We start from the raw sequence: 24004 nt of genomic DNA, 5'->3' as shown, positions 1-24004 counted from the left end.
ACCCTCCCCTTTAAAGCCCTGCAAATTTTTCAACTTCCCTTTCCTGGTTGCCTGACTTGGCGAGCACACCTAGCATCTCTCCATTGTTGAGTGCAACTGCCCACCTGATCATGCCAGCTACACGTTTCAGACACACTCCTGACTGGAGCAGACAGGAGATATTGGATCTCCTGGGCCTGCAGGGAGAGGAGACTGTGCAGGTACAGCTCAGAACCTGCCCTAGAAACGTGGCTATCTCCAAGCAGATTTCTCAGGGGATGCAGAAGGGCTACAACAGGGACCAGCAGCAGTGTTGCATGAAAGGCAAGTTGCTGCTGCAGGCACATGATAAGGCCAGAAAGGCCTTCAACATCAAGCTGGTGCCAAGCTACAGACCTGCCGCTTTTACAAAGAGCTGAATGCCCTAGTCAGTGGAGACTCCACCACTCCCAACAGTATCATGGATTCATCCGAGAAGCCAAAGTCACAGGCCCCTACCATGAACTGTGAGGAAAAGGAGGATAGGGGACAGATAACCAGGGGATCCAGCTACGCAGCAAGCCAGGACCTGTTTTTAACTCCAGCACAGTTCAGTCATAGAATCATAGAAGATTAGCATGGAAGAGACCTCAGGAGGTCATATGGTCCAATCCCCTGCTCAAAGCAGGACCAGTCACCAACTAAATCATCCAGCCAGGGCTTTGTCAAGCTGGGCCTTAAAAGCCTTTAAGGAAGGAGATTCCACCACCTCCCTAGGTAACCCATTCCAGTGCTTCACCACCCTCAGAGTCAAAAAAAAGTTTTTCCTAATATCCAACCTAGACCTCCCCCACAGCAACTTGAGACCATTGCTCCTTGTTCTGTCATCTGCTACCACTGAGAATGAAGCTGTGGAAGACAGCCTTGGAGAAGTTAGGCTGCTGGTCCTTTATTCAGTAGCCTGTCCAGACAGCGAAGTCTTAAAACACTGTCCTGAAACAAAGCAGATTCTGTTACAGAATAAAATTCTATTACTCAGAACAAAAAATTCTTCTTTATTAGTTCTCAACATACACTGGCTGGCACTCAGCAGTTCTTGAAAGCGTCCAGCTACTTGTTACTGTGCAGTGTCACACAACTCAGAAGATCATTCACAAACAAAATCAAAGGATGCATTAACAATGTTATATTCCTGTATATACACACAAAGCATTTACCACAATTCATAGTGGGCTGCAAAAGAGCAGAGCCAGGTGTAGCACACCACTATGCTGTATGCTACTCTGGCTCACAGTTACAATGCTCTTTCATAGCTTCCCTGAACTGTATAGCTCCACGCTGAGCTCTTTTAATGGTGTTCTGTCTGGCAGTTCAGATTCAGTAGCCATATGCTCCACCTCTGCCCTCCACCCCATGGAAAGTTTTCCCTCTTTGCTTCAGATATTATGCAGGACACTGCAGGCAATTATGACCATTGGGATATTTTTCTCATTGAGGTTCAATCTTGTGAGTAAACAACGCCAGCAACCCTTCAAATGACGAAAAGCATATTTGACTGTCATTCTGCACCTGCTGAGCCAGTAGCTGAAGTACTCCTTGGTGCTGTCAAGCTGCCCTTTGTACAGCTTCATGAACATGGGAAGAAGGGATAGACTGAGTTGCCCAGGATCACTATCAGCATTTCAACATCACCAATGTTAAGAAAGAAAGTCCTTGCTTGCAACTTTCGGAACAATCCTGGGTTCTTAAAGGTGTGAGTGTCATGTACCTTCCGTGACCAGTCCACCACACTGATGTAGATGAAGCATCCCCAGTGATCCATCAACACTTTTATAACCATAGAAAAGTAAGCCCTTTCTGTTGATGTACTCTGTAGCAAGGTGGGCTAGTGCCAAAAAGGGATATGTGTGCAGTCTATTGCTCCATGGCAGTTCGGGAACCCCACAGCTACAAATCCATCTACTACATGTTGCACGTTGCAGAGAGTCAGTCCTGCACACTTGCATGACAACAGCCCCTGCAGTAGATTTCCTGACTTCAAATTGATTTCCAGTTGATTGGCAGCAATCCAGTGTTGCACTTTCCACAGTGCGATCGCCACTCATTTCTCCACTGTTGGTGCAGCTCTCATTTTAATGTCCCTGCACTGGAGGACTGGGACACGTTTGGCACACACATCCAGGAAGGTGGCCTTGTACATCCTAAAGTTCTGCAGCTATTGCTCATTATCTCAAACCTGCATAATAATGTGATCCCACCAGTTAGTTCTTGTTTCTGAGGCCCAGAACCAGTGTTCCACCATCTTGCAGCTGCTCCGTGACCACCAACAACCTAGAATCGGGTCTTGCTATGTCCCACAGCAATCTGTCCACCAAGGAATCATCATGTTCCCTGCATCTCTTCTTTTAGCTCTGCAAATACTGCAGAATGTTGCACCCTGTTCTTGCAACAGTCATGACAGAAGTGCAGAGCTATGCAGGCTCCAGGCCACGTGGGTTTGTGGGATTTTGAAGAAAAAAAAATGCAAAAATCATGGGATATAGATCACATTATGGGATGAAGACAGTTGCAAACTGAGAAGTTGACCCCATGCTTCCAGTCATCCCAATTGACTCACTTTGGCCCCATCATGCATTGCCAAAAGACTGGATGGTGGCAAGTTGTCTGCCATATGGAGAAAGACCTGCATTTGTGAGGTAAGCAATCCAAGAACAAAACTATCCAGGCTTATACTAGAACTCAATCTCATATAATCGAAGGGGGTCAAGATCCAAGTCTGTTTGGCAAAGTCTCTCTGGCTGAGAACAGCAAAGTGAGGGGAAACTTATGTAAGGTCAAGAGGGCCAAATACTAGAATAAGTGAGCCCAAACTAAAGCTGCTATGATCCTAGCAGCGCTCTCTTATGCTGTATTCCATAATAGTTTGGGAAACACCCACCTCCAACTCCTTTTAGCTGAAGGGCACCAGTCAGTCCCAGCCAGCCCTTTCCTTCTCTGGTCTAATGATAGGAGCAACTCCAGGTAATTCAGCTGGAAAGGCCTCAGAAGAAGCAGGAAGCCATTGTCTTCCAAGGACCTTCCACCAAGATTGTCTTTCACCTGATCTCACCCACCTTGCTGGCATTCCTAAGTTGGTTGAATTTCAGGACCTAGTCCAAAGTCCAACTACTCACCCACTAAAAAATTTAATAATTGGAGATATACCTATCTCCTAGAACTGGAAGGGACCTTGAAAGGTCATCAAGTCCAGCCCCCTGCCTTCACTAGCAGAACCAAGTACTGATTTTTGTCCCAGATCCCTAAGTGGCCCTCTCAAGGGTTGAACTCATAACCCTGGGTTTAGCAGGCAAATGCTCAAACCACTGAGCTATCCCTCCCCAAACTCAGGCATTTGTTTATGGTTGGCTGGGATGTGAGCAAATTCTTGTTTAAGAACAGGCTCAGAAATACAGGATCTTCACCCTCTTGCACACCTAGAGGCCAGGGGGTTACCTAGGTTTCATCTTGCTGGAGTAATTTTCCTCCATCAAGATGGAGATTCCAGTCTCCATCTCATAAAATTACTTATTATGTAATTACTCAAAGTGTGTTCTGAGACTCAAGATCATCATCTGTTGTTTCAGCTAATAAGAGTAGACAAACTTCCACTTATTATCTTGCAGACTATAGCAGAGTGCTTTTGATATCTCGGTGGGAAGGAGGATAGCCACCACCACATAACTGAAGTTTGAAGAGAGACTGGTTCAGACATTAGGCAACAGATTCAATATTGTGATACTTAAACATTCCAGTTATCAATTTAATAGATTTATAACAAAAATGAGATCCACCTTTTTAGACTCAAAGCTAAGCTTTCTTGGTTTTATTTTTGTTAGTTTTTGTGTTTTAATAAAATTTACGACACTAACACAGTGTCTCATTTCTTCACCAGCCAGTGAGGGTCCAGAACCTTGGAGGACCCAGGAGACAACTGGTCAACTTAACAGCCTAATGACCTCTCCTAATTAGTCCCTAGGTCTCGTAAGTGCCTGCTCTAAGCATGGTATTGTGATTGCATTTCAGATTTATTTTTTGGGATCCAGATGTTGAAACAAGTGATACATGCTTTATGCACAAAGCTATAAATGAAACCAAATGACCATAACAGAGGAAAATCGCGTGCTAGGGACATGACTGTCACAGCGTTCTTGGATTCCATGAAATTCCACCCACACTCTCTTTTGTTAATTGGGTCACTGAATCTACCTTTCCTGAACCACAGGTATTAAGAAAAGCATTTGGGGAGCATCATATTAACAATGGCTCTCCAAGGTTATAGAGGTTTCCTGCTGGCCTGATGGAACAGGACTAATGCATCTAGAACACAAATTGATATACATACAGTACATGCACATTTGGTAATTTTAACATGCACTTGGCTCAACAGCATTCTGAATGGGATGCTCATTGAATGTGGATTGGTAAATTATTCAAAGTATAGTGTGGATCATTCCCACCTGCATTTCTGGGTCTTGCATAGAGATCTTCAGACCTTGACTCCAATGTCCTAAATGTTCCTAGAGTATAAATAGAATAGGCACTTTTAGAAGAAATATAAAAAAAAAAAAATCTAATGAAATTGAAGCAGAATCCAAAGTCTTCAAATAATTTTTACTGTAACTCCATTGCTTTGCTGATACAAATACATACCTGTGTTAAAATGGTATTTTCTTTTTTAAAAAACCCAGGAAATAATCTCTTTTTAACCATTTTTTTAAAGTAAAGTTTGCAAAGTAAAACATTTTCAGTTGGGAAATTCCAGAATTAGAGTTACCCAGGCAACTTTAGTTTGGCCCTCTTATACATCTGCATGATGAGACAGCCCTTAACTGCATGATCACAGGCCATATTTCTACAGGACTCTGCATTGTTCAATGCACAGGGTGGATGGTGCTCTGGGAACATGACAGCCATTAATATTTCTTTGTATCTTTGTCATTCAGTGGATGACCCCAGGCCTTGCTCTATGCCACCATTCAAACCCTCTACCGAATGCAACACTTTAATTTCATTTCTATTGCACCCAACACCATAACAACTTAACCTCATACACATTAATACGTTTAGCTTCAACAACAATATGGGTTTAGGGTGGGTGAGTTGTGTGTTTTTAAACAGATGGTGCTCAGGCACTGGGAGATTACACCAATGTCAGCAAAAGTCTCTACTAGCTTTGGGTCTCTCAATGACTGGGTGCCCTGTTTGAGACACTTGGGGCCTGATTTTTTTCCCCGAATATGTAGCATTGTATAGCACTCTATATATTCAAAACATGGCACAGATATAACAAATTAGCCTTCATAACCCCCTCATGAAGCAAGTGTGTAAGCATTACTACTCTCTCAGAGGTTCTCAAACTTAATTGCATCACAACCCCCTTCTGACAACAAAAATTACTAAACGACGCCAGGATGGGAGACGGAAGCCTGAGCCCACCTGAGTCCCGCTGCCTTGGGCAGGGGGACAAAGCCAAAGCCCGAGCCTAGCTGCCCCAGGTGGTGGGGCTCAGGCTTCAGCAAGTCTAATGCCAGACCTGGTGACCCCATTAAAATTGGTTCAGGACCCACTTTGGGGTCCCAATCCACAGTTTGAGAACCACTGTGTCCATTTTATGGATAGAGAAACTGAAACAAAGGCAAAATGATTAGCCCAAGGCCACAGAGCTAATGAGTATCAAAGCCAAGATTAGAACAACACAGGATTCCCTGTGTCCCAGCCCTGTGCTCCTGCAGGCAGAAGTGCTCAGGTCTTGTGGAGGAAAAAAACCAGGCCCCAAGTATGGCACACAGAAAACGAGGAGCACAGAGTTAGTGGCAACCTCTGAAAAGTTTGGTTTCAATGAGTGGGTAGAGGCAGGGACAAACTCCCATTCTTTTAACATAGTTTTTTGATATGTGATGGACGCTTAAGTGTGCTACTCTGAAACGTGACTAGGAAAAGATCAAGGGGTTTCATTGGTTCCCACTTGCTATTTCCAGGTCAAATCTCCTCTATTTCCAAGTAAAACAATGGATTTCCTAGCTGAGCTCTTCTGGCTCACACCATCACCAGCCAACAAGATTCTTTGCAGCAAGAACCAAAGCCCTGATCCCGCAGTCTGCTGCAGGCAGCTGTGTGCACCCATGTGAATCCCCACTGATTTCAGTAAGGGTCCGCCCACGTAGATCAGACTGCAGGATTGAAGGCTTAGTTAGCAATTCTGTGGCTGATGTACAAGCCAGAAGGGAATTCAGCTTGCTCCCCCAAAGTTATGTTGGGTTTTCCATGCGAACAGGAGTCACTCGAGTAGAACTGGTTTCTGCTCTACAGTCAGCTGAGTTGACTGACTACACTGAGGCTCAGTCTACATGGAAGAGTTTTTGATGTTCTCCCACAATTGCTGTAGCACCAGTGCAGCTCCACCAGTGCTGGCAATGATGGGCGTGCTAGGGTGGGGTATTCTACTGCTCACCTTGTGGTTGGAAGAGCTGTCATGGGGAGAGGAGGAAGAAGTACTGGTATTGTTTGGCTTGCAGCTTGAACTACCATCTTGCAAGTCTGGTTGCTCCATTTTCATACTTTTTTCAGACACGTTTTTCATGTTACTATTCCCAGAGTCTATGTATGGCCTCTTGTTTGCTTTTGTCTTCCCTTCTACTCGTGCGCCAGACACCTCTGTGACTTCCAAGAATTGTATAATATAGGGGTAAAGTTTATTCACAAGATGTAGAACCTGTCCTGGCTTCAGCTTCACTTCCTCATCCTTGCCAATATCCACCAAGTCAACACTGGCTGGGTTAACTCCCATCTTTGGACAATCAAAAAAAAAAGCACAATGTAGGAACTGGCATACAAGTATAGTCCCCAAATTCAGATATACTAAAACCCAACTCCTCCAAACTGTTCTAGGGCACCCCTGTCCCTGCAACGCAGAGACAGAAGAGTAAATGGCATTTCCTCCACCCTGCTCCACATACTGGCCCATTTTAATGCAAATCAAAAATTGGAGTTGGAGATATAGATTTAGAGCCTCATCCTGCAATCAGAACCCTGCAAACCCTGCACCAGCATGAAGCCCTGATGAGCCTAATGGGATCCCATATGGGAACAGCGTGTGTTAGCACACCTGGCTGGGACCGCATACCACCATGAAACCCTGTACCCCACTGGGGCCTGTGTTGGTAGCACTGGCTGTGACCCCACCAAAACATGCAGCCACACTGGGGTCCTACAGGGGTACAGGTTGATGGAGCTGGTTGTGACCCTGCCTTGCCATGAGGCCCCTGTGACCTCAATGGAGCTGGTCCCACATTGGTACAGGGTCCACATTAATTGTACTGGCTGTGACCTCACACTGCCATGAAGCCCATGACCGCAATGACATCAGTTCCACATGGGTACAGGGTTCATGTTAGGGATATTGGTTGCAAGATCGAGATGTGTCTTCACCTGGGTATTAAGGCCTTTGGCATACTTTTAAGTGCTTGGAAAATAAATAAATAGCAGCTGCATCAAGTCTGACTCAGATATTCAGCATCAGAAACCAGCATCTTGGTTTCAAATAATTGTACTTTCTGATCAGTCTCCTTTATAGTGATATTTGTCTTCTTACTGTGCTCCAACTGCATGGCATCTTTGGAAGATTCTTAGCATAAGCTGGTTTATTTCATTGGTGACTAGCTCTGTGAGAAGCTTTTGCCATTCCAAATATGTGTGAGAACAACTATGGCAGGCCTAATGCTGCCCTCAGGTACACAGGAGTAATGCCATGTGCAGAACTGGAGCTCATGTTACAAATATTTCAAATAAAAACACAATGAAAAAATATAACAAGGAGTCCTCATGACACCTTAGAGACTAACACATTTATTTGGGCACAAGCTTTCGTGGGCTATAACCCACTTCATCAGATACATGGAGTGGAAAATACAGTAGCAAGTGTATATATATCCATAGTACATGAAAAGATGGGACTTGCAGTACCAAGTGGGAGTCAGTCTAATGAGACAATTCAATTAACAGTAGAATACCAAGGGAGGAAAAAATCACTTTTGTAGTGGTAATGACGGTGGCCCATTTCAAACAGTTGACAAGAAGGTGTGAGTAACAGGAAGGGGAAATTAGTATGGTAAAATTAGTTTTTGTAAAGACCCATCAACTCCCAGTCTTTATTCAGGCCTAATTTGATGGTGTCCAGTTTGCAAATTAATTCCAGTTCTGCAGTTGGAGTTTGTTTTTGAAGTTTGTTTGTTTGTTTTTGAAGAATTGCCACTTTTAAGTCTGTTATTGAGTGACCGGGGGGTTGAAATGTTCTCCTACTGGTTTTTGAATGTTATAATTCCTGATGTCAGATTTGTGTCCATTTATTCTTTTGGCCACTGTACATAGCAGAGGGGCATTGCTGGCATATATCAGCAAACTCGGCAATGCTCTTTACAGCTGCCCTATTAAAGGGCAACTCACAAGGTGAGTGTAACTGAAACTCTGACCTACCTTTTCATTCATGGCTATTTACAAATCTATATAATCCTTGTGTGTTTCTTCTTTTGAAAACTCAAGTGCTTCCAGAAGCTCTGCTGGTGGCTCTAGAGGTAGCATTGTCCTCTCCAAGTCGGTTATAACTAAGGCTGTTTTTGTCATGGTTATTTTTAGTAAAAGTCATGGACAGGTCACAGGCAATAAATAAAAATTCACGGAAGCCCGTGACCTGCCCCTGACTTTCACTAAAAATAGCCCTGACAAAAGGGGTAGGCGGGTTCAGCACCCACTGGTGTGTTGTGTGGGAGCTTCAGGGTAACCCCACTGCCTGCCACAGTGGGGCAGCTGCAGGGTCCCACCATGGCGGGGTCCCCCAGCCCTCTGCCACAGCTGGGCAGCTGCAGGGTTCCCCCACCAGGGCAAGGACTGGGAGCTGCAGGGGCGGGGCTGGCTGGGAGCTCCAGCCCCAGGACAAAAAATGTCATGGAGGTCAATGGAAGTCACAGGCTCCGTGACCTCCATGACATAACCATAGCCTCAGTTATAACCAATACCCCAGCATTGCGGGGGGAGAGGGGGACAAAACAGAGAGGGGTCAGCTCTTGGAGAAGACTATACTACAGTCAAGTTCACTTGAGGTGGAGCTACTTGTATTCTTGAGGAACTGGATTCCCTGCTTCCATGATGCATCTGAGGAAGTGGGTATTCACCCACGAAAGCTCATGCTCCAAAACGTCTGTTAGTCTATAAGGTGCCACAGGATTCTTTGCTGCTTTTACTGCTTCCATGAAATGCTTTTAATTAATTATACAATCAACACTGGACAAAACCAGATTCAGCCTCTAAACACTGCCTCCAGGTTTCTCTTTAGCAGAGTTCCTGTTGGATATCTGCAAGGCCCACACAATGGCACTATGACTTGAAGCCCCGGGCACTTTGCATGAGTAGAGGTTTTAACTGGAATCCCAGGATATTCTGCTGAATTATAATGCCCTACATTTTCTGCTGCTTTCTGAATAATGCTTTATGCTGAATAAAATTTTCTTCATTTTGCATCCTGAACCATGTGCTGTTTAAAGGCTACTCCCTGATGCCCTAGCACTGCACTTCATTCAGGCCAGAAGCAATCCTCGTATACACTGAAACTTGCACTTAGTGCCATCTTCAGCGACAACTGCCTGTCTGAATACAGTCACAGTGTTCCCAGGGTTTCTTGTACAGTTATATTCAAACTGTAATTAAAGCTTGCTCACGAGGCACCCAGTGATTGCTGATCCCTTAGGGGTTGCATTGAATATAGTTTGCAGCCACGTGTAAAACATTTATCAAGCAGCTGGGGTCTTTGGAAGAAAGATTTGTTTCTAACCAAGCTCAGTGAGACTGCAGTGGTGCTTTTTGGACCTGTAGGGCACTGCATCCAGAGTACAGTATTTGTAGTACAGCAGTGTAGTGATTTCTGTGAAAAGCCAGTCTCTCTCTCTCTCTCTGGTAGGCCACCAGTCTAATTTGGACACAAATTAGTTGTGACAAAGTTAATTACCATTAGATGGCCTGAATAAAATAAGTTTTTGGATCCCAACTCTACCCCTAACAGTCAAGTGGTAGTTGGGACTGCAAGGATAACTCCCAAGATGATCAGGTACTATGATGATTAACACACCCAGAAACCAGGACAAACAGAGAGGCCTTGTCAAGGCTAGGAAAACAGACTGTTTTATTAAATATATCTGCTAACCCTGGGGGAGGCTGAAAAGGATCCTAGCGGGAGCAGGGAAGAATCCGTTGATTGTCCTTCATGTGGGAACGAATGATACGGCTAGATACTCTCTGGAATGTATCAAGGGAGACTATGCCAGACTGGGAAAGACGCTTAAGGAAATCGAGGCTCAGGTGATCTTCAGTGGGATTCTGCCGGTTCCTAGAGAAGGGCAACAAAGGTGTAACAAGATTATGGCGATCAACAGATGGCTCAGGCAGTGATGCTATAAGGAGGGCTTTGGGATGTATGGCCACTGGGAAGCATTCATGGACAGAGGACTGTTCTCTCGGGAGGGACTTCACCTGAGTAAGGAGGGAAATAGACTTCTAGGATGGAGGCTCGCCGACCTGATTAAGAGAGCTTTAAACTAGAAGTTTGGGGGAGATGGTTGGGAGATGTCCAGGAGATCTCCATGCTGGAATTTAACCTTGAGAGGGAAGTAAACAAAGTAAGAGGGGATACAGCCGTGGACAGAAGAATTGGCATAAGGAGGAAGGGTAGTGTAGATAGCAGACTAACAGGTGATGCTGGTGGTAGAATGTCTGTGCCTAACAGGGTAAAGAATGTGAGTGAAGCCAAACGGCAAAAATTAAGATGTCTGTACACTAATGCGAGGAGCCTAGGGAACAAAATGGAGGAACTAGAGCTACTGGTGCAGGAAGTGAAACCGGATATTATAGGGATAACAGAAACATGGTGGAATGGTAGTCATGACTGGAGTACGGGTATTGAAGGCTATGTGCTGTTTAGGAAAGACAGAAATAAAGGCAAAGGTGGTAGAGTAGCATTGTATATCAAATGATGAAGTTAACTGTAAAGAAATAAGAAGTGATGGAATGGACAAGACAGTCTGTCTGGGCAAAAATCACACTGGGAAAGAAAGTTACTAGAGCCTCCCCTGAGATAGTGCTTGGGGTGTGCTACAGACTGCCGGGATCTGATTTGGATATGTTTAATGTTTTTAATGAAGTAAATACTAATGGGAAATGTGTGATAATGGGAGACTTTAACTTCCCAGATATAGACTGGAGGACAAGTGCTAGCAAGAATAATAGGGCTCAGATTTTTCTGGATGTGATAGCTGATGGATTCCTTCACCAAGTAGTTGAAGAACCAACAAGAGGGGATGCCATTTTAGATTTGGTTTTGGCGAGTAGTGAGGACCTCATAGAAGAAATGGTTGTAGGGGACAACCTTGGTTCGAGTGATCATGAGCTAATTCAGTTCAAACAAGATGGAAGGATAAACAAAAATAGATCTGGGACTAGGGTTTTTGATTTCAAAAAAGAGCTAACTTTAAAGAATTAAGGAAATTAGTTAGGGAAGTGGATTGGACTGAAGAACTTGTGGATCTAAATGCGGAGGAGGCCTGGAATTACTTTAAGTCACAGCTGCAGAAACTATCACAAGCCTGCATCCCAAGAAAGGGGAAAAAAACCATAGGCAGGAGTTGTAGACCAAGCTGGATGAGCAAGCATCTCAGAGAGGTGATTAAGAAAAAGCAGAAAGCCTACAAGGAGTGGAAGAAGGGTGGGATTAGCAAGGAAAGCTACCTGAGTGAGGTCAGAACATATAGGGATAAAGTAAGAAAGGCTAAAAGCCAAGTAGAGTTGAACCTTGCAAAGGGAATTAAAACCAATAGTAAAAAGTTCTATAGCCATATAAATAAGAAGAAAACAAAGAAAGAAGAAGTGGGACCGCTAAACACTGAGGATGGAAAGGAGGTTAAGGATAACCTAGGCATGGCCCAATATCTAAATAAGTACTTTGCCTCAGTCTTTAATAAGGCTAATGAGGCGCTTAGGGGTAATGGAAGGATGACAAACGGGAATGAGGATATGGAGGTGGATATTACCACATCTGCGGTAGAAGCTATACTTGAACAGCTTTATGGGACAAAATCGGAGGGCCCAGACAATCTTCATCCGAGAATATTAAAGGAACTGGCGCATGAAATTGCAAGCCCGTTAGCGAGAATTTTTAATGAATTGGTAAACTCAGCGATTGTACCGTACGACTGGAGAATTGCTAACATAGTTCTATCTTTAAGAAAGGGAGAAAGAGTGATCCGAGTAACTATAGGCCTGTTAGTTTGACATCTGTAGTATGTAAGGTCTTGGAAAAAATTTTGAAGGAGAAAGTAGTTAAGGACATTGAGGTCAATGGTAATTGGGACAAATTACAACATGGTTTTACTAAAGGTAGATCATGCCAAACCAGCCTGATCTCCTTCTTTGAGAAGGTGACAGATTATTTAGACAAAGGAAATGCGGTAGACCTAATTTACCTCCATTTCAGTAAGGCATTTGACACGGTTCCACATGCGGAATTATTAGTCAAATTGGAAAAGATGGGGATCAATATGAAAATTGAAAGGTGGATAAGGAACTGGTTAAAGGGGAGACTACAACGGGTCATACTGAAGGGTGAACTGTCAGGCTGGAAGGAGGTTACTAGTGGAGTTCTTCAAGGATCAGTTTTGGGACCAATCTTATTTAACCTTTTTATTACTGACCTTGGCACAAAAAGCGGGAATGTGCTAATAAAGTTTGCGGATGACACGAAGCAGGGGGGTATTGCTAACACGGAGAAGGACCGGGATATCATACAGGAAGATCTGGATGACCTTGTAAACTGGAGTAATAGTAATAGGATGAAATTTAATAGTGAAAGGTGCAAGGTCATACACTTAGGGATTAATAAGAAAAATTTTATACATTGGGGACACATCAGTTGGAAGCAACAGAGGAGGAGAAGGACCTTGGGGTATTGGTTGATCACAGGATGACTATGAGCCACCAATGTGATATGGCCGTTAAAAAAGCTAATGCAGTTTTAGGATGCATCAGGGGGGTATTTCCAGCAAAGATAAGGAGGTGTTAGTACTGTTATATAAGGCACTGGTGAGACCCCACCTGGAATACTGTGTGCAGTTCTGGTCTCCCATGTTTAAGGATGAATTCAAACTGGAACAGGTTCAGAGACGGGCTACTAGGATGATCCGAGGAATGGAAAACCTGTCATATGAAAGGAGACTCAAAGAGCTTGGCTTGTTTAGTCTAGCCAAAAGAAGGCTGAGGGGGGATATGCTTGCTCTTTATAAATATATCAGAGGGATTAATATTAGGGAGGGAAAGGAATTATTTAAGCTTAGTACCAATGTAGATACAAGAACAAATGGGTATAAACTGGACACTAGGAAGTTTAGAGACTTGAAATTAGACGAAGGTTTCTAACCATTAGAGGAGTGAAGTTCTGGAACAGCCTTCCAAGGGGAGTAGTGGGGGCAAAAGACATATCTGGCTTTAAGACTAAGCTTGATAAATTTACGGAAGGGATGGTATGATGGGATAGCCTAATTTTGGCAACTGATCTTTGATTATCAGCAGATAAGTATGCCCAGTGGTCGGTGATGGGATGTTGGATGGGATGGGATCTGAGTTACTGCAGAGAATTCTTTTCTGAGTGCTGGCTGGTGAGTCTTGCCCACATGCTCAGGGTTTAGCTGATCGCCATATTTGGGGTCGGGAAGGAATCTCCTCTGGGGCAGATTGGCAGAGGCCCTGGAGGTTTTTCGCCTTCCTCTGCAGCGTGGGGCATGGGTCACTTGCTGGTGGATTCTCTGCAGCTTGAGGTCTTCAAACCACAATTTGAAGACTTCAATAACTCAGACATAGGTTAGGGGTTGTTATAGAAGTGGATGGGTAGGGTTCTGTGGCCTGCTTTGTGCAGGGGGTCGGACTAGATGATCACATTGGTCCCTTCTGACCCTACAATCTATGAGTCTATGAGTAAAGATGTTAAACCCTGTCTACCCTGGATGCTAAATAGCGTTTAAAATTGTGTTAATTAAAACACTACCTTTTCTCCAAGTCTAGACAGCCCAGACAGGCCACCCCCAGGTCCCAGCAGTGTGGATGGGGGGACAACATGAGCAGCAGCAGAAATCTTAGGCCACGTCTACACCACAGGACTATAGCACCACAGCAATGCCATAACGAGACACAGCCCTCCAGTGACAGATGTGGTTTTTCCATCACTGTATTAGTACCATCTCCCTGAGCAACAGTAGCTAGGTTAATGGAAGCATTCTTCCGTTGACCTAGCTGCATCTACACCAGCAGTTAGGTTGGCACAGCTACAGCTCTCAAGGGTGTGGATTCCTCACACCTCAAGCAACATAGCCACAACCACCTAAATGTTAAATCTGGACCAGACATAAATATTAGCCATCTTCTAGGATGTTACCCGGTGCAAGAAAGAGGAGTGAAACAGCCCTCCCACTGCAGCATACAGAAGAAGTATTACAGCACTAGCTTATCCACTAAACTCCCTGACTGACCCCTTCTCCAGTGTCTGGACATTTTAGATTGCAAGCTCTGTGATGGGTTGTGTCATCTGCCATGTTTTGTAAAGCGACAAGCATAATGACAACCCTCAGTAAATAAAAGTAATACTGGACATCCATAAATGAACATACCTGTTTGATCTTGACATACCCTTTATTACAGTCCGCTTTTAGCTGCACTGAAAAGTAGAAACAAAGCATCAGAGAATTACTTAAACATCGGAGTCAGACTGCTGGAGTAAATTGGCACAGCTCTACTGACACCAAATTCAGGTGGGGATCTGCCCCCCCAACGTATGTTCCTATTAGCTTTCATCAAATGGGTGAAGACAGAAATATAGATCCTAATTGAACTCACTCGTTCAGTTATTTAGTTAATTTACAATTAATAAATAATACTGAGAGAGTCAACACATCTATTTAGAAGCCTTGACAAGTATATTAAAACTGTATGCAGCTTAAACGTAGTATCGACCTCATTCTGAGTTCACATTTTCTGAAATCCCAGATTTCTGTATTAAAGTTGTGTCAACATGTGTTGCTAATATTCTTCTCCCTAGACAAAATTACAAGCATCTACATAGCAGATTACTAGAAATTACAATGAGACTACTTAACAACTGTCCTGCCTTATCAATGGGATTTCTATTAATGTACATGAAATAAAGTTTCCCAGCATTGGCCTTTCTAAAGTTCCAGAGCTCACATGTGGCTTATAAACCATACAGTTTTTTGACTCACACCTGTATAATGATTCCAGTCATAAGCAACCGACTGATGTGCCTGAACAAAGGAGGAAATAGACTGGAGTCGTCCCAAGCATCCACTCTCATCAGATTTTATAGATTTTTCAAAGAGCTAAGCTTGGTTGTCAAAATATTCGACAGAGCTTCTTTAAAAAAAACTGCAGCTAGCACCACTTGGTATTTTATAGTTGTACTAGACGATATGATACAAAGGAAACTATGACTAAATCATATACTCGCTACAGAACCTTTTATAGAGTTCTATAGCAGTGGTTCTCAAACTAGGGCCGCTGCTTGTTCAGGGAAAGCCCCTGGCAGGCTCGGCCAGTTTGTTTACCTGCCGTGTCCGCAGGTTCTGCCGAGCGTGGCTCCCACTGGCCGCAGTTTGCCACTCCAGGCCAATGGGGGCTGCAGGAAGCGGCATGGGCCAAGGGATGTGCTGGCCGCCCTTCCTGCAGCCCCCATTGGTCTGGAGCGGTGAACTGCGGCCAATGGAGCCGCGATAGGCCGAACCTGCAGATGCAGCAGGTAAACAAACCAGCCCAGCCTGCCAGGGGCTTTCCCTGAACAAGCAGCGGCCCTAGTTTGAGAACCACTGTTCTATAGAATTTAACAGAGACTGCTACCCTTGCTACAAAATGCATATAGTTACTTTTCAATTTATGAAATGCACCTACTGGCACTTCTAGGAACATGAACAATATATAAAAATCAAATTCACTGGAACCTGGAGAGAATGTCAAACTCAAAACACTCTCCACCATCTGTAAAAGCAGCAGAGTCCTGTGGCACCTTATAAACTAACAGACATATTGGAGCATGAACTTTCGTGGCTCCAAGGTCATGCTCCAATATGTCTGTTAGTCTATAAAGTGCCACAGGACTCTTTGCTGCTTTTACAGATCCAGACTAACATGGCTACCCCTCTGATACTCTCCACCATCTATCAGTTCTATATGAGTTTACAGGTTTTCAACAGACTATGTATAAAACTGTTTTACAAAGATCAATTTCTACTCCTCCTGGTGGCAGAAATGCCATGTTCCCTCATGCCTGTCAGATTATAGGGCCCTTTGCGATCTCCCATAAAGAGAACAGAATAGCTGTAATAGGTAAGCAGCTCTACCTAGAGAACAGAGATCTTCTGTGGCTAGAAGACCCACTGGATTGGAGCCCCATGACTGATGATTACACAGCAACCCAGAGAGATGCCTGCTTTCATTTTCAGAGAGAAGCTGTAGTTCCCACCTGAACTGCCTATCCCTTAAATGTAAGATTAAACCTCAATCACTGCCAGCTGGGCTTTAGAGTTTACAGTCTATCAAAATAATGTAACCAAACAGAAGAACAATGAAACCTCACAAAATGAATCTCACAATCTGATATGACACCATCACAGAATTTCTATACTTGTACCTCACAGGTTTCTTACACTATTTTTGGAACTGCTGGGATGTCATCAAGCCAGCAGTTGCATGTAAACTGAAGCTGTAACTTACCTTGTTGCCGTGAACACTTCTTGTCTGTTATCTCCGTCTCTGGGCCACGTCCTATCACTACTGTTTTTAAGTGTGGCAGTTTGATTCTCTGACAGCATTTATCTTTCCTCACTAGCCAGCATACCTGCATTATTGCTCTGTGGGAAAAAAACAAGAGGAGATTGTCTGACAGGATTACATTCAGATAGAGATTATGAGAATTTTTCAGGTTTATTTTACATCAGCTGGGAAAAAAAGCCACTCTTGGGCCAGGTCTACACTACAGAGTTTTGCTGGCCCCGTTTTAACATAGAAAAAACAAAACAAGATACACATTACACGTTGAAGAGGCAGCTATACTGGCAAAACAGCCCTTTTGCTGATATAACCTGTGTCATTCTTAGAAGCGGTTCACTACATTAACAAAATATCTCCTTATGCCAATGTAAGCTGCATCTCCACTAGGCACCATGACAGGAGACTTGGAATTCCAGGGTTCTATTCCCACTAAATCAGGGGTTCTCAACATTTTTCTTTCTGAGCCTCCTCTCCTCCCCCCCCCCATAAAAACTCCATGGACCGCTGGTGCCACAATAATTTTTTTTCTGCATATAAAATCCAGGGCTAGTATTAGGGTGTAGCAAGAAGGGCAACTTCCCAGGGCCCCATGAAGCTAAATTGCTCAGACTTTGACTTCAGGCCCGAGTGGCAGGGCTCAGCCCCAGGCAACAGGGCTTCAGTTTTATGCCCTGAGTCACAGGAAGTCTAACGCCAGCCCTGCTTGGCAGCCCCACCCCGGAAGGGCCCCTAGACCTCTGATTGAGAACCACTCCACTAAATCACTCATTGGGTGACCCCAGTGGTGAGCTGGAGCCAGTTCCCACCAGTTTCCAAGAACCGGCTGCTAAAATTAGACCTCAGTGGAGAACCGGTTGTTAAAGGGCCAGGAGGTGGGCAAAGAACTCCAGTCTGCAGGCCGGACCATCCTGTTGCTCCCAGGATTCCCAGCTGGGGAGGCTGAGGCTCCCCGGGCCCCTCCCGCACTTCTCCCCAGCTGCAGCATGGCCAGCTGCCTGCACCAGCTGGGCAGCTCAGCTGAGCTCGGGAGTCGTCCTGCTGCCACTTTTTGAGTGGCCCGGCAAGGGGGGAGGGGGGACTCTGCAAGCTCCAGGGCTGGCCAGAGGGGAGGAGAGGGGGCAAGTGAGGCAACTGGCCCAGGCCCCGGGGCCTCCAGCCCCATGAGTAGGTCTCCCCACATGTTCCCTTAAATCAGAACCAGTTGTTTATAGGGAACTGGTTGTTTAGATTTTGGCAGCTCAGGTGACCCTGATTAAGTCATGTAAGACTCTGGTGTATTTTTCCCAGGATGGGGTCATCCTGAAATTACTGGGGCATATTTACAACCTGAGCTATAGATTAAAGGTTCGTCATCCTCTCACCACCACCACTACGTTTTTGATCCATCTGCATTGCAGCAGGACAACTGCTACCTATTATGCTGAATAAGTCAAGCGACTAAACATAATTATATATTTGTACTGTGGGTGGAGTTTTTTTAACTACACATATAAGCATGTCTTAAATCATCTCACTCAAATTATGATGTGCATTAATTTTCCTACTGGAAAAAGCCCTAATCATGTTGAAATCTAAAAGGGACAAAGTTTGACAGAATATACAAAGTACCTCCCAAACAGGTAATTATGTCTGTACTACTATCCAGCATGGAAAGTTCTCTCTCTGGAAAACCTCACATAAATTACCGGTAACCATTTCATTTTTACTTGACATACCTTACTGGATAGCTACAAAAACAAGGAATCTGGTGGCATCTTAAAATGGCACAGATTACTGGCTAACTGTTATTTTACAGATGATTTTGTATCAAAATTCAAAACAGAGCAGTTAATTTTAACATTAATCAGTCACCATATCATATGGATCAAGTACCAAAGTGCCATTATCAGAGGAACATAGGATTCCAAGTGACCTTCTGAGTCACTGAATCCAGTCTTCTGCAATTGCAAGCAACCCTGTCATATAATCCTACTTACAAACTTATCAAGCTTCCTCTTAAAACTACTTAGGTTATTTGCCCCACTAGTATTGGGAGCATGTCCCAGAACCTCACTCCTCTGATAGTTAGAATCCTTTTTCTAATTGTCCAGGCATAATGATGCACTTCATGGTACTTCAGTGTCTATATTGAGTAAAGACAATTTTTTTCAGGAATGAAAATGAACTCAAGTGACTGAGACAAGGAAGACCTTGCCAGCCGATGGTGCGCTAGAACAGCATTTCTAAAACGGAGGATACTCCAGGGGGTCCGTGGGCCCCTCTGATCAACTCCTCCCTCTCAGTGCCTCCTTTATGCTGGGGAACAGTGATGTGGTACTGGGAGGGAGGGGGAGTAGCAGGTACTGTACACGCCACTCCCGGAAGTGGACAGCACATCCTTGTGGCCAAGGGCAGAGGGTCTCCACACACTGCTCCTGCCCCGACTGCCAACTCCGCAGCCCCCATTGGCCAGGAACTGCGGTCAGTGGGAGCTGCGGGTGCGGTACCTGCAGGCAGGAGCAGCGTGTGGAGACCCCCTACCTAGGAGTCACTGCCAGAGATGTGCCAGTCGCTTTTGGGAGCTGCGAGAGGTAAGCACCACCCCCCTCACCCCATCCCACACCTCTACCCAGAGCCTGCACCCAAACTCCCTCCCAGAGCCCACACTCTTCACCCCCTCCCACATCCCACCCCCTGCCCCAGCTGAGCCCCCTCCAGCAGCCAAACTCCCTCCTGCACCCAAACTGCCAGCCCAGACCCTGCATCCTTCACCCCCCCTTCACCCAATCTCCTCCTGCACCCAAACTCCCAGCCCAGAGCCCGTACCTCTCACTCCCTCCTGCACCCAAACTCCCAGCCTAGAGCTCATATACCATCCCACACCCAAACTCCCTCCCAGAGCCCGTACCCCCTCCTACACCTCAACCCCCTGCCCGAACTTGGTGAAAGTGAGGGTGGGGGAGAGCGAGAGACAAAGGGAGAGGGGACAGAATGAGCAAGGGCATGGCCTCAGAAAGGGGGCAGGGCAGGGGCTGAGCAGGGGAGCTTGGGGGTCCCTGAAAAATTTTAAATCAAAACGGGGGTCCTCAGGTTGCTAAAGTTTGAGAACCGCTGTGCTAGAAGCATGTCTATTCCAGTAGCTTTCAACCTATAAGGAAGTGACATAACATGCAGCACTGCTGTCAGCGATATAAAACTGGAAGAGAGATCAATCAGCACAGTGCTGAGTAATACTTGGTTTGTACAGCTCAGCTGGTGACACACAAAGCAGATCACTGTTAGTTTTAACCATTTACTATTGCATTTTACAAAAAAAGGTCTTAATTCAGCATGCTCTACTCAAGCAGAACTTTGATTAATGTCAATTTGAATTTCATTCGGGTAACAAGCATGAAAGAAGGGCTCCGTTCAGCCCCAAGATATGCTGACTAGAACAAAGAGTTAGGGGCAGAGAGAAGTTATGGTACTTTATATTTTACAGCACTAGGTGGTGTTTCTACTCTATATATTACTTTTTTATTGTAGCAACAGGGATGTGGGGGACTGCAAAAGGTAAGAGATCAGTACCTCCTTGGTGGGTATGAATCACTTCAATTGGGGTACATTGACACCACCCAGTCTGCCTAATTCAGAGACAGTGGCTATCTCCATGTAAAATCCTAGGGGAAACAAGGCACTGTAGTTTTCATCTTGATGTAGCTAATTGAGGTAAACCAGGGGTGTGGGGAGGGTAGAGAAAAGGAGGAGGGTAATACGGTTGTCTTCAACACTAGGTACATTGAGAAAAAGTTACCTATGCTTTGTCTCTACTAGGATTTATACCGCTACTGTATCTTCCATCTGCATCTGATGGAGTGGGTTCTAGCCCACGAAAGCTTACGCCCAAATAAATTTGTTAGTCTCTAAGGTGCTTCAAGGACTTCTCGTTGTTTTTGCGGATACAGACTAACACGGCTACCACTTTGAAATCTACTAGGATTGTACATGGAGATGTTGTTTGGCTAACGCATATCTTCCAGAAAGGCATCCACAATCTTGATCTGCAGACATCAAGAGAGGGAGAACTCACGATTTCCATTGGTGGTTTGTTCCAATAGTTATTCTAAATTTGTCTTAATATTTATTTTAATTAGTCAGGTGTCAGCTTTCAGCCTCTCTCTGCTACATTAGAGTCCTTTAGTAGCTGGTATTTTCTCTCCATTAAGGTACTTATACATGAATAAAGTCACCTAATTTCTTACTGTTAAATTAAAGAGCCTGAGCTCTTTATGTCTCTCACTGTAAGGCATTTTCCCCAGACCTCAAAGCTTTTTTATTGGCTTTTTCTGCACCCTCTCCAATTTTTCAACATCCTTTTTAAAATGAGGACACCAGACAGGGATGCAGTATTACAGTATTGGTCTCACCAGTGCTGTATACAGAAGTAAAATGACTCTCTTATTCCTATTCACTATTTCCAACGTCACGCTGAGCTCTCACATTCAGTTGCATGTCCACTATATAGCCCCTACTTCCTTTTCAGGAAAATTGATTTCCAGGATATAGGTCCCCATTCTATAGGGTTTACCTGTAATCTTTGATCCTAGATGTATACCTTCGCATTTGGCTGCATTAAAACATGTTTTGTTTGAATGGGCCCAGCTTACCAAGTGATCCAGATGGCTCTGTGTGACAGGCCTGTCCTTAGAATTATTTACTACTTTGCCAATTTTTGTGTCATCTGCAAATTTTATCAGTACTGATTTTATATTTACGTCCAGATCAATACTGAAAGTATTGAATGGCATTGATCACTGAGGCCACGTCTACACTACAGCATAAAATCGAAATTATTAAAACCGGTTTTACAAAACTGGTTTTATAAAAATCGATTTTACACGTCCACTCTAGGGCACATTAATTCGGTGGTGTGCGTCCATGGTCCTAGGCTACCATCGATTTCCAGAGCGGTGCACTCTGGGTAGCTCAGTAAAAAAATGAGACCAATAACTTCGATTTCCGTCCACACTAATCTTAAATCGATATAGTAATATCGATTTTAGGGTTACTCCTCTCGTTGGGGAGGAGTACAGAAATCGATTTTAAGAGCCCTTAAAATCGATTTAAAGTGCCTTGTAGTGTGGACGGGTACAGCGTTAAATCGATTTAAGGGGCATTGATCACTGAGAATCCCACTTCTTTTACCAGTAAAGATGTAGCTAACATGAGTGCAGTGGGTCTTTTGGAGTGTTAATGGTGATCTTTCTCTCACACAGCATAGGACAGCAGCATCAGGGCTCCTCCCAAGTTATACTGATAAAAGCCAATGGGGGACACACTTACAGGAACACCTTTTTTGGGTCAAGTATCAGAGGGGTAGCCATGTTAGTCTGGATCTGTAAAAGCAGCAAAGAATCCTGTGGCACCTTATAGACTAACAGACATTTTGGAGAATGAGCTTTTGTGAGCGAATACCCACTTGCATCTGATGAAGTGGGTATTCGCCCACGAAAGCTCATGCTCCAAAACATCTGTTAGTCTATAAGGTGCCACAGGATTCTTTGCTACCTTTTTTGGGTTAACTTATGAAATTTAAACTAAGCTGAAAGAACAAGACTGTCCAAACAGGGGGAGGGGTTATAACAGGATAACTGTTTACATCTGTTTAAATTCACACCTTAACTACACTACACCACACCTACACATACACACTGGGGGGGAAGTGATAGCTCAGTGGTTTGAGCATTGGCCTGCTAACCCCAGGGTTGTGAGCTTAATCCTTGAGGGGGGGATTTAGGGAACTAGTGTAAAAAATCTGTCTGAGGATTGGTCCTGCTCTGAGCAGGGGGTTGGACTAGATGACCTCCTGAGGTTCCTTCCAACCCTGATATTCTATGCAATAGCTTGCCAATGTAAGCAATTTAGATTATTTGTTTTTAAAACAGATTGAGGGCTTGTCCACACTAGTACTTTACAGCACTGCAACTTTCTTGCTTAGGAGGAGTGTGAAAAAACACCCCACTGAGCACTGCAAATTTCAGTGCTGTAAAGTGCCAGTGTAGACAGTGCACCAGTGCTGGTAGCTATTCTCCTCATGGAGGTGGCTTTGTGCCACAATTACACAGCCACATTAAAGCACTTCCACGGCAGCACCAGTGAAGATGTGCCCTTAGTGATGCAGTTAAACTGGTGCAAACCTCTGCTTCGACACTTTAAACTTGGTTTAGTTTAAACCTGTTCCTATTCAGCTTAACCTAAACTATATAACTACACCAAAAAACACAGCAGAACTGTCCCATCTTGTCAAGGCCTTAAAATGGGGCAGCTCTGTACAGGCCAGGCCTCAATCACAGCACATTACACATGCGCCTTGTACTAAAAGAGAACCAGCCCCTCCTCACATACCCCAGTCCCCCTCTTCTCCCCCCATCCACTGGCCCCCACCCCACTCTTCTCCACCCCCCAGTCCAGCAACCCCCAGCCCCGCTCTTCTCCTCCTCCCCCCCCACCTCAACCCCAACCCCCAGCCCCGCTCTTCTCCTCCTCCCCCCCCACCTCAACCCCAACCCCCACCCCGCTCTTCTCCTCCTCCCCCCACCTCAAACCCAACTCCCACCCCGCTCTTCTCCTCCTCCCCCCCACCTCAACCCCCACCCCGCTCTTCTCCTCCTCCCCCCACCTCAAACCCAACCCCCACCCCGCTCTCCTCCTCCTCCTCCTCCTCACCCCCAGCCCCGCTCTTCTCCTCCTCCCCCCACCTCAAACCCAACCCCCACCCCGCTCTCCTCCTCCTCCTCCTCCTCACCCCCAGCCCCGCTCTTCTCCTCCTCCCCCCCACCTCAACCCCAACCCCCACCCCGCTCTTCTCCTCCTCCTCCTCACCCCCAGCCCCGCTCTCCTCCTCCTCCCCGCCCCAGCCCCAGCCCCACTCTTGCTCTCCTTCTCCCCGTCCACCGGCCCCTTCACACGCCCCAATCCCCGCTTATAAACCTCCCCGCTCACAAATCTCCTCACTCCCGCCCCGGGGGAAGGGCCAGTCAGCCCCTCGCTGTCGCCCTCAGAGGCCGGCGCCTGCCTCGCGGGGCACGCCGGGAGTTGTAGTCTCGCAGCCGGCCCCGGAGGGAGGGGGAGAGGTCACAGCCTGTCATCGGCTCTCGTCTCCTCGCTCCTCCCCGCATTCCTT

The 24004-nt window shown here is 45.3% G+C and overlaps 1 protein-coding gene across 9 annotated transcripts in view; it reads right to left on the bottom strand.

Moving 5' to 3' along the window:
- APTX (aprataxin) overlaps positions 1-23928 on the bottom strand; it is a 68653-nt gene extending 44725 nt beyond the window's left edge. For 3 of the 9 annotated variants that reach the window (XM_030566046.1, XM_030566049.1, XM_030566053.1), the window contains exons 1-5: positions 23828-23928; positions 16807-16943; positions 14694-14740; positions 6449-6784; positions 4455-4514 (exon numbers count right to left, since the gene is read on the bottom strand). In XM_030566046.1, the coding sequence (XP_030421906.1) occupies positions 4455-4514; positions 6449-6784; positions 14694-14740; positions 16807-16936 (573 nt within the window). In that variant the 5' untranslated portion in view covers positions 16937-16943; positions 23828-23928. Of the gene's footprint in view, positions 1-4454; positions 4515-6448; positions 6785-9707; positions 10112-10189; positions 10224-14693; positions 14741-15036; positions 15124-16806; positions 16944-20409; positions 20502-23823 lie in introns of those variants that run through there. The other 6 variants (XM_030566048.1, XM_030566047.1, XM_030566054.1 and 3 more) reach the window with 6 other exon arrangements.
- Between the last annotated feature and the right edge of the window lie 76 nt (positions 23929-24004).

The sequence above is a fragment of the Gopherus evgoodei genome, chromosome 6 (assembly GCF_007399415.2).
Source record: "Gopherus evgoodei ecotype Sinaloan lineage chromosome 6, rGopEvg1_v1.p, whole genome shotgun sequence".
Classification (NCBI taxonomy): domain Eukaryota; kingdom Metazoa; phylum Chordata; order Testudines; family Testudinidae; genus Gopherus; species Gopherus evgoodei.
This window is presented reverse-complemented; position numbering and strand designations above follow the sequence as displayed.